Source organism: Hemitrygon akajei, chromosome 6 (assembly GCF_048418815.1).
Source record: "Hemitrygon akajei chromosome 6, sHemAka1.3, whole genome shotgun sequence".
NCBI classification, from domain to species: domain Eukaryota; kingdom Metazoa; phylum Chordata; class Chondrichthyes; order Myliobatiformes; family Dasyatidae; genus Hemitrygon; species Hemitrygon akajei.
The window spans coordinates 102575451-102592101 of NC_133129.1; the positions used below are offsets into that span (position 1 = coordinate 102575451).

At 43.0% G+C, this 16651-nt stretch overlaps 1 protein-coding gene across 3 annotated transcripts in view; it reads right to left on the reverse strand.

Annotated features, from left to right (window-relative positions):
• The window catches only part of LOC140729367 (E3 ubiquitin-protein ligase RNF167-like), a 203392-nt gene that overhangs the window by 138764 nt on the left and 47977 nt on the right, over positions 1-16651 (reverse strand). For all 3 annotated transcript variants that reach the window (XM_073049026.1, XM_073049027.1, XM_073049028.1), the window contains 2 exons: positions 11007-11093; positions 4922-5044 (listed from right to left, as the gene is read on the reverse strand). In XM_073049026.1, coding sequence (XP_072905127.1) covers positions 4922-5044; positions 11007-11093 — 210 coding nt within the window. The remainder of the gene's footprint in view (positions 1-4921; positions 5045-11006; positions 11094-16651) is intronic.

Sequence of the window (16651 nt, forward strand, 5' to 3'; positions counted from 1 at the left end):
TCAGGACTAACTGAAAGAAGAGATAGTAAGAGATTTGAAAGTAGGATGGGGAGGGGGAAATCCAAAATGATAGAAGAAGACAGGGGGGGGGGGGAGGAGAATGAAGCTAAGAGCTGGAAAATTGATTGGCAAAAGCTGGAGAAGGGAAAGGATCATGGGATGGGAGGCCTAGGGAGAAAGAACGGGGGAGAGGAGCACCAGTGGGAGATGGAGAGCAGGCAAGGAGTGATTGTGAGAGGGACAGAGAGAAAAGAGAGAGAAAAAAAGGAGGGAATTAATTAATAAAGGTTGAGATAAGATGGGGAGGAAGGGCATTAATGGAAGTCAGAGAAATCAATGTTCATGCCATCAGGTTGGAGGCTATCCAGACGGAATATAAGGTGTTGTTCCTCCAACCTGAGTGTGGCCTCATCTTGACAGTAATGGAGGCCATGGATTGACATATCAGAATGGGAACGGGACATGGAATTAAAATGTGTGGCCACCGGGAGATCCTGCTTTCTCTGGCGGACAGGGCATAGGTGTTCAGCGAAACCAGTCTGCGACCAGTTTCACCAATATACAGAAGGCCACACCGGGAGCACCAGATGCAGTATATCACACCAGCTGACTCACAGGTGAAGTGTCGCCTCACCTGGAAGGACTGTCTGAGGCCCTGAATGGTGGTGAGGAAGGAAGTGTAAGGGCAGGTGTAGCACTTGTTCCGCTTACAAGGATAAGTGCCAGGAGGGAGATCGGTGGGAAGGGATGGGGGGGGGGGGGGGAACAAGTGGACAAGGGAGTCGCATAGGGAACGATCCCTGCGGAAAGCAGAGGGGGGGGGGGGGGGAGATGTGCTTGGTAGTGGGATCCCGTTGGAGGTGACGGAAGTTATGGAGAATTACACATTGGACCCGGAGGCTGGTGGGGTGGTAGGTAAGGACAAGGGGAACCCTATCCCTAGTGGGGTGCCAGGAGGATGAGGTGAGAGCAGATGTGTGTGAAATGGGAGAGATGCGTTTGAGAGCAGAGTTGATGGTGGAGGAAGGGAAGCCCCTTTCTTTAAAAAAAGGAAGACATCTCCTTCGTCCTGGAATGAAAAGCCTCACCCTGACAGCAGATGCGGTGGAGACGGAGGAATTGTGAGAAGGGGATGTCATTTTTGCAAGAGACAGGGTGGGAAGAGGAATAGTCCAGGAAGCTGTGAGAGTCCGTGGGCTTATAGTAGACATCAGTAGATAAGCTGTTTCTAGAGATAGAGACTGAAAGATCAAGAAAGGGGAGGCAGGTGTCAGAAATGGACCAGGTAAATGTGAGGGCAGGGTAAAAGCTGGAGGCAAAGTTAATGAAGTCAACAAGCTCAGCATCCGTGCAGGAAGCAGCGCCAATGCAGTCATCGATGTAGCGAAGGAAAAGTGGGGGACCAATACCAATATAGGCTCAGAACATGGACTGTTTCACAAAGCCAACAAAAAGGCAGACATAGCTAGGACCCATATGGGTGCCCTTGGATACACCTTTGGTTTGGAGGAAGTGGGAGGAGCCAAAGGAGAAATTATTAAGAGTAAGGACTAATTCCACTAGACAGAGGAGAGTGGTGGTAGAGGGGAATTGGTTAGTTCTGGAATCCAAAAGGAAGCGGAGAGCTTTGAGACCTCCCTGGTGGGGGTTGGAGGTATACAGGGACTCCATGGTGAAAATAAGGCGCTGGGAACCAGGGTGCTTAAAATCATTGAAAAAATTCAAAGCATTAGAAGTGTCACAAACATAGGTGGGAAGGGATGGAACAAGGGGGGATAAAACAGTGTCGAGGTATGCAGAAATGAGTTTGATGGGGCAGGAGCAAGCTGAGACAATGGGTCAACCTGGACAGGCAGGTTTGTGGAGTATTGGGTGTCTGGAATACACTGCCAGGGATGGTGGTACAGAGAGATATGATAGAGGCATTTAAAAAGCTTTTGAATAGGTGATAGAATGTGTGGGAAATGGAAGAATATGGACATTGTGTAGGCAGAAGGGATAAGTTTAGTTTCAAGAGACATCAGCCAGAATGGAAATAAAGAACAGTTTGAAAAGCTAACAGTGCTTGAGTGGGCAAATCACCAGCCTGGATAGTGAGAGATATGCATTTAGAAGCTGTGGTAGTACTGCAAACAATCCTCAAGCTCACCTCAGTACAGCATGATGTCAGAACTATGGCAAATTTTAAACCATCTTGTTTGTTAATGGGAATAATGATAACCCTGGAGATTACAGGTCAGTCAGTTTAATATTGGCAGGTGAGTTTTAAAAACAATAATCCAGAGTAACTAACACCCAGTTCTACAAGGGTGGCCTGATCAAGACTCAGCACAGAGTTAAGGCACAACACTGAACTGATGCTGAGATATGTATACAAAACAACTTCAATAGAGCACTAGACAAGTGGCTTGCCAACAACAATTCAACCCAGCCCTTGGGACAAAATCATCAGTGACAGCGTATTAAGAGATAAAAATGGCAATTGTGCACTGGCTACTGTTCTGAGTTGGGTGAGAAGACAGAGCACCGCTGCTTATGACGTACATTAGAAATTTGGAGCTGAGCCTATAATCTCAAACTCTGCAAGCCAATGAAAATGAAGGAAACAATGAGGAAGAGAAAGAGAGCAAAAGACCAGGAGGGCATTACAGGCTGGTGCAATGAAATCCTGGATGCAAACGGTGAGAAAGCCAGAGTAAAGCTGTATATGTCTTGGAAATGGGCGCCACAGTAACACAGCGGTTAGCATGGCGCTATTACAGCTCAGGGCATTCCGGAGTTCAGATTTCAATTCCAGCGCTGTCTGTAAGGAGTTTGTACATTTGCCCCATGACCTGTGTGGATCTCCTCCAAGTGAGCTGGCTTCTACCCACATTCCAAAGTCATACTGGTTAGTAGGTTAATTGGTCATTATAAACTGTCCTGTGATTAGGCTAAGGTTAAATAGGTGGGTAGCTGGACGGTGTGACTCTTTGGGCGTCTTCCGCACTATATCTCCAAATAAAATAAATGGTAGCATAGGTTAACAAAGCAGCTAAAATAAATTAATAAATCATACAGTCCATGAAGTTTATGAACAGAGCCACAGATTTCAAAAGAGAGAAAAACTTGCCAGATCTACCTCAAACATTAGATTGGCCTCAGCTACGGGAATGCGTGTAAATTCAGAACTAGCTTCTGCATAGAAGTCAGAGGGTAGTGGTTGAAGGGACTGATTTGAACTGGAGGTCTGTAGTTAGTGGTATTCTGCAGAGATCTGTGCTGGGAGCTCTGCTGTTTGTGGTGTATGAAATGACCTGAATGGGTTAATAATTTTGCGGATGATACCGAGATTGGTGGAGTTGTGGATAGTGTAGAAGACTGGCAAGGAGTACAGCACGCAGATATGCACAGTGAAATGGCATATGGAGTTTAACCCAGACAAATTTGAGGTGTTGTACCTTGGTAGGGCAAATGCAAGGAGGCAGTACACATAAGAGCAAGATCCAGAGGTCTGAGCAGAGAGATGTTGGGATTCAGATTCATAGTTTCTTGAAAGTGGCTACACAGGTCAATAGGGTGATTAAGAAGCCTTATGGACTGCTTGCTTTTATTAGTCAAGGCAGTGAGTCCGTCCCCCCCCCCCACTCTGTCCAGGCAATGAAAGTCAAGTAAAGTCAGTAAAAGTCAAGACCATATGTTGCAACTTCATGAAACTCTACTTAGGCCACATCTGGAGTACCGCATACAGTTCTGGTTGTCCCACTATAGGAAGGATGTTAAGGCTTTGGAGAGGGTGCAGAAAGGTTTACCAGGATACTGCCTGGGTTAGAAGGCAGATGTTATCATAAGAAGTTGGATAAACTTGGGTTGTTTGCTCTGAAGCAACACAGGCTAAGGGGAGATCTGACAGAGGTTTATAAAGGCATAGATAGAGTACACGGTGTATCTGCTACCCAGGGTAGAAATGTCTTAATACCAGAGGACATGCATTGAAGGGTAGGTTCAAGGGGGATGTGAAGGGTAAGTTTTTTTACTCAGAGAGTGGTGGACGCCTAGAATGTGGTACCTGGAATGGTGGCAGAGGCAAATACATTAGAAGCTTTTAAGAGTTATTTCCATAGGCACCTGAACATGAGAAAGATGGAGGGAAATGGACCTCCTACGTAGCGTAGGTGGGAGGGATTAGTGTTTGGGTGTTTTTGTTTTACTCTTTACCTGGTTCGGCACAACACTGTTTGCCGAATCGCCTGTTCCTTTGCTGTATTGTTCTATGTTCTACATTCAAAGCAGAGAATATATGGGAAAGTGAAAAAAGAAAAGAATGAATTATGATCTCAAGAATAAAGGATTACAGTTAAATGGGCAAACTTGAATTACTCCCTTTAGATCAGAGAGACAACTCTTAAAGAACAAAAACTAATCAAGAAAATAGCAGGGATTCCCTGTGTTTATTTGGGACACCAGGAGACTGTTCCTATCTAGTGTCAGTTGCATGCACTTACAGTGGTAGTTAACCACTGCACCTTTCTTAGAGCAAACAGTTTTTAAACAACGTATGTTGCGTGTGCTTGTGTTATGCTATCTATATGGGCCAACAGAGGCGGATTCAAAAAGCAGAAGATGACAGTGTAAATCTGATGAATTCTCTGTTGATAATTATTAGGAACTAATACAATTTTATAGTACTTTGTGATAGTGTTCTAATTTGTTCTGTATTTCATTTAAATGCATAATTTTTTACTCAGTTAATGGTAGTCTATTTTATACCATTTTAACTATTTCCACAAAACTTCAGCTAACTGGGAGAGCCATTCATTTGGGCCAAAATGTACTGGTCCCCATGTGTCATAATTAACCAGATTCCACTGTATTCCAACTACCAGAATATATAGAAGTTTAATTAGGAAACAGTCTGAATCCAGCTTGATGTGTTATATACCTTGACATCAAAATTGCATCCATATCGGCGAATCACAACAATAAAATCCAAAATGGTGGTGTTTGAAGGAGGTGGGGCGATGGGCTCACAAGCATTCTCTGGCTTTGCAAATACCAAGTATCCCTAGAAGGGGTTAAAAAAAAACATTAAATTCACATGGGAAACTTTTATTTCCTAATCAGAAAGCTATTCATGAGAGCCAACCATGTTCACATAATTAAGGGTTAATTTTGATCAGTCTTGTAGCTTCTGATTGGAGGAAGCTCTAGATCTAGTGAACCCAGAGTCCCTGAGTTTCGCTGCACTTCATCGATTTTTTTGTCTGGCTTTCGATAATTCCATTTTACATTGACCCATTTCAGACTAACCCATGGGCACTTGTACTTGTGAGTTCATTTGCAAATGCTGTAACAGTACGGCGTGTTACGTACCCCGTAACTGGGTCACTTACCAGCAAAGATAGAGAGGTCCGTTGAAGTCTGATGGTACTATTTTTAACAGTATTTATTGATAGAAATACACAAAAATAATATCAATGCAAACACACAGATAATATACATCGTCAATACTAAATCTAAAAGCGCGGGTATAATAATAATCAATAAGAAATAAGCTGTATTGTTGTCTAGGGGATAATGAATTGTCCGATGGAAATATATAGTTTGTTCAGTTCATACAGGTTGCCGCCATTGGGGACCCTGTGTGGCAATTGTTGGAGAGAGAGAGAGAGAGACGGGTTAAAACTTGCCCATTCTGTTTATGATGTCAATCCTTCGAGAGTCCTTGAGAGTTGAGTTCCCCGTTGTTAGCTAAAAACCGTTTTTCCGTGGCAAAGGTCACCGATTCTGGGCAAATGGAAGCAGACGCACGTGGCCTTCCACCGGCTTTCGCTATTACGGGATCGCTAACATTTCTTCTGGTGCATCTGAGGGGCTGTTCCCACAGACCCTCTTTTTATCCTGACTCACAGGGTCTCAGGTGTCAATCAGGTTGGGGATGATGCAATCCCTCCACCAACCTCCCCCTCAGTTCATTGCCTGGGGCTTTGATTGCATCGTACAGGATGCAATACAGAAGTCCGTCTCCAAGAGACAATAGCCGGCATCAATGGGTCCGCCTCTCGGAGGCCAAGGCACATTCCAACGCCTTGTGGATTCTATATGTCTTTCATTTCCTGGGTCTCCTGAATTGACTCAATAGTGATCTTGCGATTCTCACAAAGGAGGGGGCTACCCCGCACCCTTCGGCCCCTTAGAGCTGTGGTACATTCATAACACCCCCTTTCTTCAAAGCGTTTTCACCAGCGGTGAAAACGGAGTAGTACAGAGTCTTACAGGATTGTAGAATCTAACACAATACAAAAGTTTTTCTTTTACAGAGTAATACAGTTATACGTTCAATTCAGTATCCAGATGGTTACCGATTACAATTGTCACTTCCTTTAATATCTTAACATCTTGTACCCTACTAAAGTCTTGTAGCATCAGACTCCAATTTAGTAACCACCTATTTTTTTTCTTCAGCAAACAAAACTAAAGAGTGGTGATCTTAAGCTTACGTGTATACTACAAAAGTTCATGCAAATACCAATCGTTATGTTGCTTTCAAACTTAACAGGCAGGCTTCCATGGGGGTTGTCCCTTAAAACTGGTTTCTGCTATTTAAAAATGGCATCCCCATTAAGCCTCGTCTCTTTTCCGGTTAGTTCCCACGTGGGGAACTCGGGTAACCTGGCAAAATAGGCTTTTGCCTGCTTCTTTCATAGGAGTTATTTTATCAACACTGTGTCCCAAACTTAGACCATCTTCTGAATTTCCACCCAATTCTTTAATTTTACGTAAGTTGCTAGCTTTCCCTTCAGGACCCTTCAGGCTATTAGTTTTCAGTTCGAACTCTTTGTTCAAGCAGCATTTCAAATTCTGCCTTTTCACACCACACTCTGGAATAACAATAGCATGGGGGGCCCCGTCATCTTCCAACTCAACCTGTAAGTGATCCGCGGGTTTTAAATTTTCTTCATTCGATTTGGGAACTACATATTTCCCGTTTTCTTCAATGATAATATTCATCTCCCCATGTTTGATCTCCGCATTAACTTTTAACACCCCTTCGAGCACAAACACCTGGGAACTCTCACTTCCCACTATTACCAAGGTTAACCCTTTCTTCACTGAACCAAGTCTATCTGACCCACAAGGACTGCATTCCTTTTCAACTGAATCAAATACCTCAGACTTTTTCTGAGCTCCATTACTAGGTTCAGTACCACGTGCATCCACATCTTGGACACACTCAAACCGGACATTTGCCTCTTCCAGGCTTTCAATACCCGTACCCAGTCCAAATTCTAAATTCCCCTGATTCTCCCAGCTGCTCTCTGGGCAACTCCCTTCTGGAGAAAATTCAACCCCGCTGGCTGCAACAACCTCATCTGCCAACCCAGCAGACTTCTTCAAAGTAAGGGCATCCTTTTCATCTAGGACTGCCCTCATTTCATTATCGGGAACACCTTTAGAATTTTCAATTTCTTCAAACAGTTCTGCCAAACCAGACAGATCATCCATGTCCACCTCTGGACCTTTTAACAGCTTTACCTGTTTCTCATCTCCATTTCGTGCCTCTAGCACTTCATTCCTCGCTAAGGGCAGGTCTATCTCCTCTCCCTTACTCTCTTTCACTTTACTACCCTCTGTTTTACCAACCTCCAAACCCTCGTGGTACAGAGTCGGTAAAAACGTCTCGGCCAAATCGATACTGGCCAGATTTAAACTGCTCTCGTTCTCAGCTGCCTTTCTCGACATGCTGCGAGTGACCGCGCATGCGGGATAGATCTTGGACTCTGGGGCGGAGCCTCAACACTCACAGGCTGTTTTGTCAGCATTATTGCCTACCAAACCTTACCACCGGCTAAATCGTTACCCAGAAGGACGTCTGCGTCAGTTCTCGGGAATTCTGATCGCACCCCCATTTCAACTGGTCCAGAGACTAGCTCACAATTCATAACGATCTTATGCAAGGGCACCATTTCCGTCCCTTTGCCTATGCCTTTCACATCTACCATTCCCGTCTTGCAACCAAAATCTAGTACCTTACTGCTGATCAATGATAGTTTCGCCCCTGTGTCTCTCCAGATCCGTACTGGAACTGGGGTGCCTCCCTCCCTCACAGACACGGTTCCGTTTGACATACAAGTCTCAGACCCTTATCATACTCTGTCTACCCGGGGCTCTCTTGTCGATTTACTGATTACCACAGAACATCCGATAGGGACTGCTGCTTTCCCTTTTCCCGTCTCTTTCCTCGGAGCAAAGCACCTAGATGCAATATGCCCCCCCTTTCCACAATTAAAACAGGTCAAGCCCGGAAATCTCTGGCCGTCTTGCCTTTCCCCCTCAACCTTACCACTAGCTCCCGGCGGGACCTCTGCCTCAGCCGGCGGGCTTTCTCGATCATTCCCACGGTCTCTCTGGGAACTTTTATTCGAGGAAAACTTTGTCTTGTGGGTTAGGGCATATTCATCTGTGAACCTAGCAAATTCTGAGATGGATTTATTCGGCTTCTCATTCAAATACATCCGGATATCCTCCGAAACACAACCTTTAAATTCCTCAATCAGAATTAACTCCGAGACGCCAATAATCCTCGTCCACTATTTCTGTGGTGCACCAACGAGCACACCCTTCTCATAGGCAAACTCGGTATACGTCTGATTCCACCCTTTCTTTAAATTTCTGAACTTTTGTCTATACACTTCAGGTACTAGCTCATAACTCCGGAGAATGGCCGCCTTTGTCATAACTCTCCTCCTCTTCCTCCTCCATGGACAACGTCGTATATGCCCGCTGTGCCTTCCCTTTTAACACACTTTGTAACAACGCCACCCACTGTTCTCTGGGCCACTTCTGATTCACTGCCACCTTTTCAAAAAGCAAGAAATAACTATCAACATCCGTCTCCTCGAACGGAGGTACTAACCTCAACTCCCGACTAACATTAAACCGCTCCTCTTGGTCTGACCCCTGAACTTGTTGTTCTTGCCTTAACTTCTCCATCTCCAAGTCATGTTTCCTCTGTTTCCCTGCCTCCCTCTCCTTCTCGGCCCTTTCCTTCTCTTTCTCAGCTGCTTCCAGCTGTTTTAACTGAAGTTCATGCTCTCTTTGCTTCTCAGCTCTGTCCCGCTCTAACTCCTTTAGCTGGAGCTCATGCTCCCTTTGTTTCTCGGCTCTTTCTTTATCCTTCTCAGCTGCTTCCAGCTGCTTTAACTTAATTGCATGTTCCAACCTTAATTTCTCCAACTCTAACTGAGCCGTCCCACTAGCTGGTACCTTTTCAGGGATATTTTCCAATACCTCAGCTGTAAACACATTCTTCACAATATAATACTGAGTTATTGCCCTTCGCACCTCCCGCTTTTTCAATGACAACCTCACCTCTGCGAGGTTTAACCCCTTCGCCAAATTTATCAAGTCTGATTTGGTGGCTGCCTCCAGCGCCTCCAGAGTCGGGTTTTCTATAAATTCCCCCACGTCCATCTTTGCTGGTTTCCCGTCTGGCTACCCGCGTAACCAGATCCAAGTTTGGACTTACAAGCCCGATTCACTGGCTCCCCAATTTGGTATCAAATCTCAAGACGAGAACCCCAATTGTTACATTCATAACAGGCGGCACAGTGGCGTAGTGGTTAGCACAATGTTTTACAGTACCAATGACCCGGGATCAATTCCCACCACTACCTGTTCTCCCGGTCAGCCCATGAGTTTCCTCCGGGTGCTCCAGTTTCCTCCCACATTCCGAAGACGTACGTACCGGTTGTTAGGTTAATTGGTCATTGTAAACTGTCCTGTGATTACGCTAGGGCTAAATCAGGGGTTGCTGGGCGGTATGGCTCGGAGGGCTGGAAGGGCCTATTCCTTACCGTTTCATCAGCTCAAGTAAGTCAGGTGCAACACCATTTATTATTACTTTCACTTAAAGACAATTAGTAAAGCAATTCTCTTGAAGCATGCAGATACTGATTAGATTTAAACAGCAGTACTTATAAGCCCCAGACTTTCCAAGGTACTTCGGTGTTAACCACATACTGTTGAAATACACTTCTCTAACAAAGGGAATGCAATCAATTTACAATGACTGGATAAGATAGATTTGGACTGACTGAGATCCAAGTATTAAGCATTATTCTAAGGAGAATGCACCTGCTCCTTTCTGAACAGTAGGACTATTTTCATTTTGAATTTGCATTAAAAGAAAGGCATCCGCTGCAGTGCAGCAGTCTATTAGCTGCCAAGCTGCTCCAGTGTCTGGAGATGAACCCGAACCCTCCATCTATTATCATTTATTGCATTGTACTGTTAATGCAAAGTTAACAAATTTCACCACATATGCCAGTGATATTAAACCTGATTCTGATCTTGTGATCCAAATGCATGCACGTTACTGTGGGCACCACTGTAGCAATGAGTCAGAGCTCAGAGTTCAACTCCAGCACTGTCTGCAAGGAGTTTGCACGTCCACCCCCCCCCCCCCCCCCGTGAATCCATGGGATTTCTTTGGGTGCTCCAATCCAAGTAAGGTGCAAGTTAGTAGGTTAATTGGTCATTGTAAATTGTCCTGTGATGAGGCTAGGGTTAAACAGGTGGGTTGCTGGATGGTGTGGCTCATTGGGCTGGAAAGGACTGTTTCATAATTTATATCTAAATAATAAAAGAAAATTAAATACATCCCATTACAATATTTTCCCACAGTGAATGTGACAGTATGCAACTTTTGAAGTAATCATAAACCAGTATCTCAGTAGTGACCTTATTTGGGAAGGGAAAAAAAAATTGAATAAGTCAGGTGATCAAAACGCTCACATTTGCCTTCTGTTCAGAATCAGGCTTATTATCACCAGCATGTGACGAGAAATTTGTTAGCTTTAGCTCAGACCCTTTTCTATGTTCTGCATACCAGCTTCTTTATTTGATCTCTCCTCTTCACTTATCGTTGGCTATGAAGTGTTTGGGGTTCCTCAAGATAGTGAAGTCACTATGAAAATACACACTTGCCCTTTGCATTCCTTTCTTCAGTAAAAGAATAAACCTACCAGCAATCCATCCTTTTGAAGCTCGTAGCCAAACATGGATGGTAGGTCATCGAAGATCATGCTGGTGTTGGGGGTGCTGTTTGTGTACTGTGGAAGCAAACATATCCATTATTCCTAACCTTTCATATTATGCTGCTGTTTCTTGTACTGGGTAATAAAACTCCATGCAGAGATGACATGGAACAAATACCAGAACAAAGTTCTTACTATTGTGACAACCCAATAGAGTTGATGGATTACAATAAAAGAGGAAACCAAAATACTATAATTTGAAAAAACAGTAAATGAAAAAGTACTCAACAGTGTAGATTAGACAGTTTTTGCTTCAACACACAATTGGAGCTTACATATCCAGGAAAATGCAGGTCTTTTAAAGGAAAAGGACCATTAGACCATTGAATTATTTATTCCCAACCAATATGGGAGGAGTTGTGTAATTTGCACATTGGTTATATTGGACATAGGACTCAATGACAACACTTGGGCAGGTTCATGGATAGAATACAAAATGTAGAGCTCAGGAACAGGCTCTTCAGCCAACAATGTTGGGGCTGAAAACATTACCAATTACATTAGAAACCAAATGGCCAACTAAACTAATACTTTCTGCCTTCAGAATGTCCATATCCTTCTATTTTCCTCACATTCAGGTGCCTATCAAAACACTTGTTCAAAGTCTATAATGTATCTGCCTCTACCACCACTCTAGGCAGCACATTCCAGGCACCCACCACTCTGTTTTAAAGAGTTTACTCCTCAAATCTCCTTTGAATTTAGCCCCTCTGGTATTAGACATTTCAATCCTGGGAAAAGATACTTTGTACACTATCAGATCTCCCCTCAACCTTATATGGATAGGAAAGGCTTAGAGCGGGGGTTCCCAATCTTGATTAATGGTATTGGTCCATGGTATAAAAAAGGCTGGGAACTCCAAGGGATACGAGCCACGCACAGGCAAATGCAACTAGCTCAGGCTAACACCTTGATCAGCATGGACAAGTTCAATTAAATGACCTGTCTCCATGAGACTATGATTCTAACTTGCCCAATGTAAACTTCCATTACTTTTTTTTTGGTCAATTATAGGATTTACCATTCCAGAATCAGAATCAGGTTTAATATCACCTGCATATGTTGTGAAATATGCTGTATTTGTGGAGCCCATAAGACCATTAGATAGAGAAGCAGAATTAGGCTGATCCAAATTTCCTCTCAGACCCAATCTTCCACCTTCTCTCCCGTATCCCTTCATGCTCTGACTAATCAAGAATCCATCATACTCTGCCTTAAATATACATAAAGACTCGGTCTCCACAGCTGGCTGTGGCAATGAATTCCACAGATTCACCACTCTCTGATTAAAGAAATTTCTCCTCATCTCCTTTCTAAACAGATGCCCCTCAATTCTGAGGCTGTGTCCTCTAGACTTAGACATTCCCACCATAGGAAACAACCTGTCCACCTCCACTCTATCATGGCCTTTCACCTTTCGATAGGTTTCAATGAAGTCACCCCTCATTCTTCTGAATTCCAGTGAATATAGGCCCAGAACCATCAATTGCTCTTCAATCCTGGAACAATTTTTTGTGAACCTCCTTTGAACCCTCTCCAGTTTCAGCACAGCCTTTCTAAGATAAAGGGCCCAAAACTGCTCACAATACTCCAAGTGAGGCCTCACCAGTGCTTAACAAATTCTCAACATTACATCCTTGCTTTTATAATCTAGTCCTCTTGAAATGAATGCTAACATTGCATTTGCCTTCCGCACTACAGACTCAACCCGCAAATTAACTTCTGGGGAATCATGCACAAGGACTCCTTAGTCCCTTTGCACCTCAGTTTTTTGTACTTTCTTTCCATTTAGGAAATAGTCAACCCTTCTATTTCTTCTACCAAAGTGTAGGACCATACACTTGCATCGTGTTGCCTGTTCTCCTAACCTGACCAAGCCCTTCTGTAGCTTCTCTACTCCCTCAAAACTACCTGCCCCTCAACCAATCTTTGTAGCGTCTGCAGACTTTGCAACAAAGCCACCAATTCTGTCATCGAAATCACTGACATACAACATAAAAAGAATTAGTCCCAACACAGAACCCTGTAGATCACCACTATTCATTGACAGCTAACCAGAAAAGGCTCCCTTTATTCCACTCTTTGCCTCCTGCCAGTCACCCACTGCTTTATCCATGCTGGAATCATTTCTGTAATACCATGGGCTTGTAGCTTCATGAAACAATGCTGACTATGGCCTATTTTATCAAGTGCCTTCAAGTATCCTGAGTCCTCATCCTTGCTGATCAACTCCAACATCTTCCCAACCACTGAGGTCAGACTAATTAGCCTGTAGTTTCCTTTCTTCTGCCTCTCTCATTTCTTGAAGAGTGGAATGGCATGTACAATTTTCCAGTCTTCCAGAACCATTCCAGAACCCAGAGATTCTTGAAAGATAATTACAATTGCCTCCACAATCTCTTCAGCCACCTCTGTTGGAACTCTGGGGTGTACTATCTGGTCCAAGTGACTTATCTACCTTCAGACCTTTCAGTTTCCCAAGAACCATCTCTCTAGTTCTGGTAACTTCACACACTTCATGACACTTGACAACTGGACCTTCCACCACAATGTCTTCCACAGTGAAGACTGATGCAAAATACTTATCAGTTCGTCCGCCATTTCCTTGTCCTCCATTGCTACCTCTCCAGCATTGCTTTCCAGTGGACCGATATCCACTCTCACCCCTCTTTTACACTTTATGTATCTGAAGAAACTTTTGGTATCCTCTTTAATATTACCGGCTAGTTTACTTTTGTATTCCATCTTTACCTCCTTAATGACGTTTTTAGTTGTATTCTGTAGGTTTTTAAAAGCTTCCCAATCCTCTAACTTCCCACTAATTTTTGCTCTATTATATGCCCTCTCTTTGGCTTTTATGTTAGTTTTGACTTCTCCTGTTAGCCATACTGTGTCATCTTTCCTTTAGAATACTTATTTGGGATGTATACAGTTGCAAGAACAAGACTGTGAACCCTTTGCAATTACCTGGGCTTTCTGCATTAATTACTCATAAAATGTGGTCTGATCTTCATCTAAGTCACAATAATAGATAAACACAGACTGCCTAACCTGATAACACACAGACAATTGCACTTTTTATGTCTTCATTGAACATATTGTTTAATCATTCACAGTCCAGGCTAGTAAACATGTGTGTATCTTTGTATTTAATAACTGGTAGAACCTCCTTTAGCAGCCATGACCTCTACCAAATGTTTCCTGCAGCTGCTGATCAGACATGCACAGTAGCGAGGAGGAATTTTAGACCATTCTTCCATATAAACTGTTTCAGTTCATCAATATCTCTGGGGTACCTTGCATAAACAGCCCTCTCCAGGTCATGCCACAGCATCTCTGTTGGGATAAAGTCTGCACTGACTTGGCCATTCTAAACCATGAATTTTCTCCATTTTAAACCATTCTGTGTTGATTTACTCCTGTTTCAGATCATTGCATCATCCAACTTCAATTAAGGTTCAGGTGACAGACTGCTACCCTGACATTCCCCTGTAAAATGTCATGATACAATTCTGAATTCATTGTTCCCTCAACTCTCTGTATACACATGACTGTATGGCTAGGCATGGCTCAAATACCATTTACAAATTTGCTGACAATACAACCATTGTTGGTAGAATCTCAGGTGGTGACGACAGGGCGTACGTACTGGAGTGAGATATGCCAACTAGTGGAGTGGTGCCGCAGCAACAACCTGGCATACAATGTCAGTAAGACGAAAGGGCTGATTGTGGACTGCAAGAAAGGTAAGACGAAGAAACACATAGCGGGATCAGAAGTAGAGAGTAAGCAGCTTCAAGTTCCTGGGCGTCAAGATCTCTGAGGATCTAACCTGGTCCCAAAATATTGATGTAGTCATAAAGGCGGCAAGACAGGGGCTATACTTTATTAGGAGTTTGAAGAGATTTGGCATGTCAACAAATACACTCAAACACTTCTATAGGTGCACCGTGGAGATCATGCTGACAGGCTGCATCACTGTCTGGTATGGAGGGGCTAATGCACAGTACCGAAAGAAGTTGCAGAAGGTTGTAAATCTAGTCAGCTCCATCTTGGGCACTAGCCTACAAAGTACCCAGGACATCTTCAGGGAGTAGTGTCTCAGAAAGGCAGCATCCATTATTAAGGGCCTCCAGCACCCAGGGCATGCCCTTTTCTCACTGTTACCATCAGGTAGGAAATACAGAAGTCTGAAGGCACACACTCAGCGATTTAGGAACAGCTTCTTCCCCTCTGCCATCCAATTCCTAAATGGACATTGAAGCTTTGGACACTACCTCACTTTGTTTAATATACAGTATTTCTGTTTTTGCACATTTTTTGAAACCATTCAATACACGTAATTGATTTACTTGTTTATTTATTATGTTTTATTTTATTTTTCTCTCTGTCTGCTAGATTATGTATTGCATTGAACTGTTGCTGCCGGTGATAATAAACCTGATTCTGATTGCAAGCTGTCCAGGCCCTGAGGCAGCAAAGCAGCCCCAAGCCATAATGCTCCTTCCATCATACTTCACAGTTGGGATGAGGTTTTGGTGTTGGTGTGCAGTGGCCTTTTTCCTCCAAACATAGCTGTGTGCATTTCTGCCAAAAAGTTCCAACTTTTGTCTCATCTGTCGATAGAAGACTGTCCCAGAAGCATTGTGGAACATCCAGGTAGTCTTTTACAAACTTGAACCTTGGACAGCACAGGTTTCCTCCTTGGTGTCCTTCCATGAACACCATTCTTGTTCGTGTTTTTCTTATAGTGGATACTTCAGCAAGTTCCAGATTTCTGCAGGTCCTTTGCTTACAATTCCAAATTGTATCAAGGCTTTTTACAGAAGAATGTCAAGGTAGTGGTCCATAAACTGAAGTTTAATAGAAGTTGGATGATACAACATGACAATGATCTGTAAAATAAAAATAAGTCAACAAAGAATGGTTAACAAAGAAGAAAATTCATGTTTTGGGATGGCCAAGTCAGAGTCCAGATGTTAAACCAATTGAGGTGTTGTGGCCTGACCTGAAGAGGGTTGTTCATGTAAAGTATCCCAGAAATATTAATGAACTGGAACAGTTTTATATGGAGGAATGGTCTTTTTCTTTCCAATATTTTTATTAATTTACATAGAATACAGAGTACAAGATAAAATATGTATATCAATACATTATACTAAATTGTATATAAAGGTTCCTTACCTTATATTCATATAGATTAATTAATTTGTAACATTGAAATATAGTAATTTTATTATATAAAAAAACTAACCCACTACCAAGACCGAAGCTGGTTAGTAAAGAGAAAAAGGAAGAAAAAAATATGTCATCATCTGTGCTTTAACAGCAAATCAAAGGTTTTGAAAATAATTCAGAAAAGGTCCCCACAATGTTTGAAAGTCTTGACTAGATTCAGAGATTGAACATCAAAATTTCTCTAAATTTAAACAAGACATCACATCACGTAACCATTGGGGGTGAATAGGAGGGGCCGCATCTTTCCACTTAAGCAAGAGCCTCCTTCCAGCCATAAGAGAAATAAAAGCCAAAATGTGCAAGTCTAAAATAATATCCTTTCCTCCAACAATACC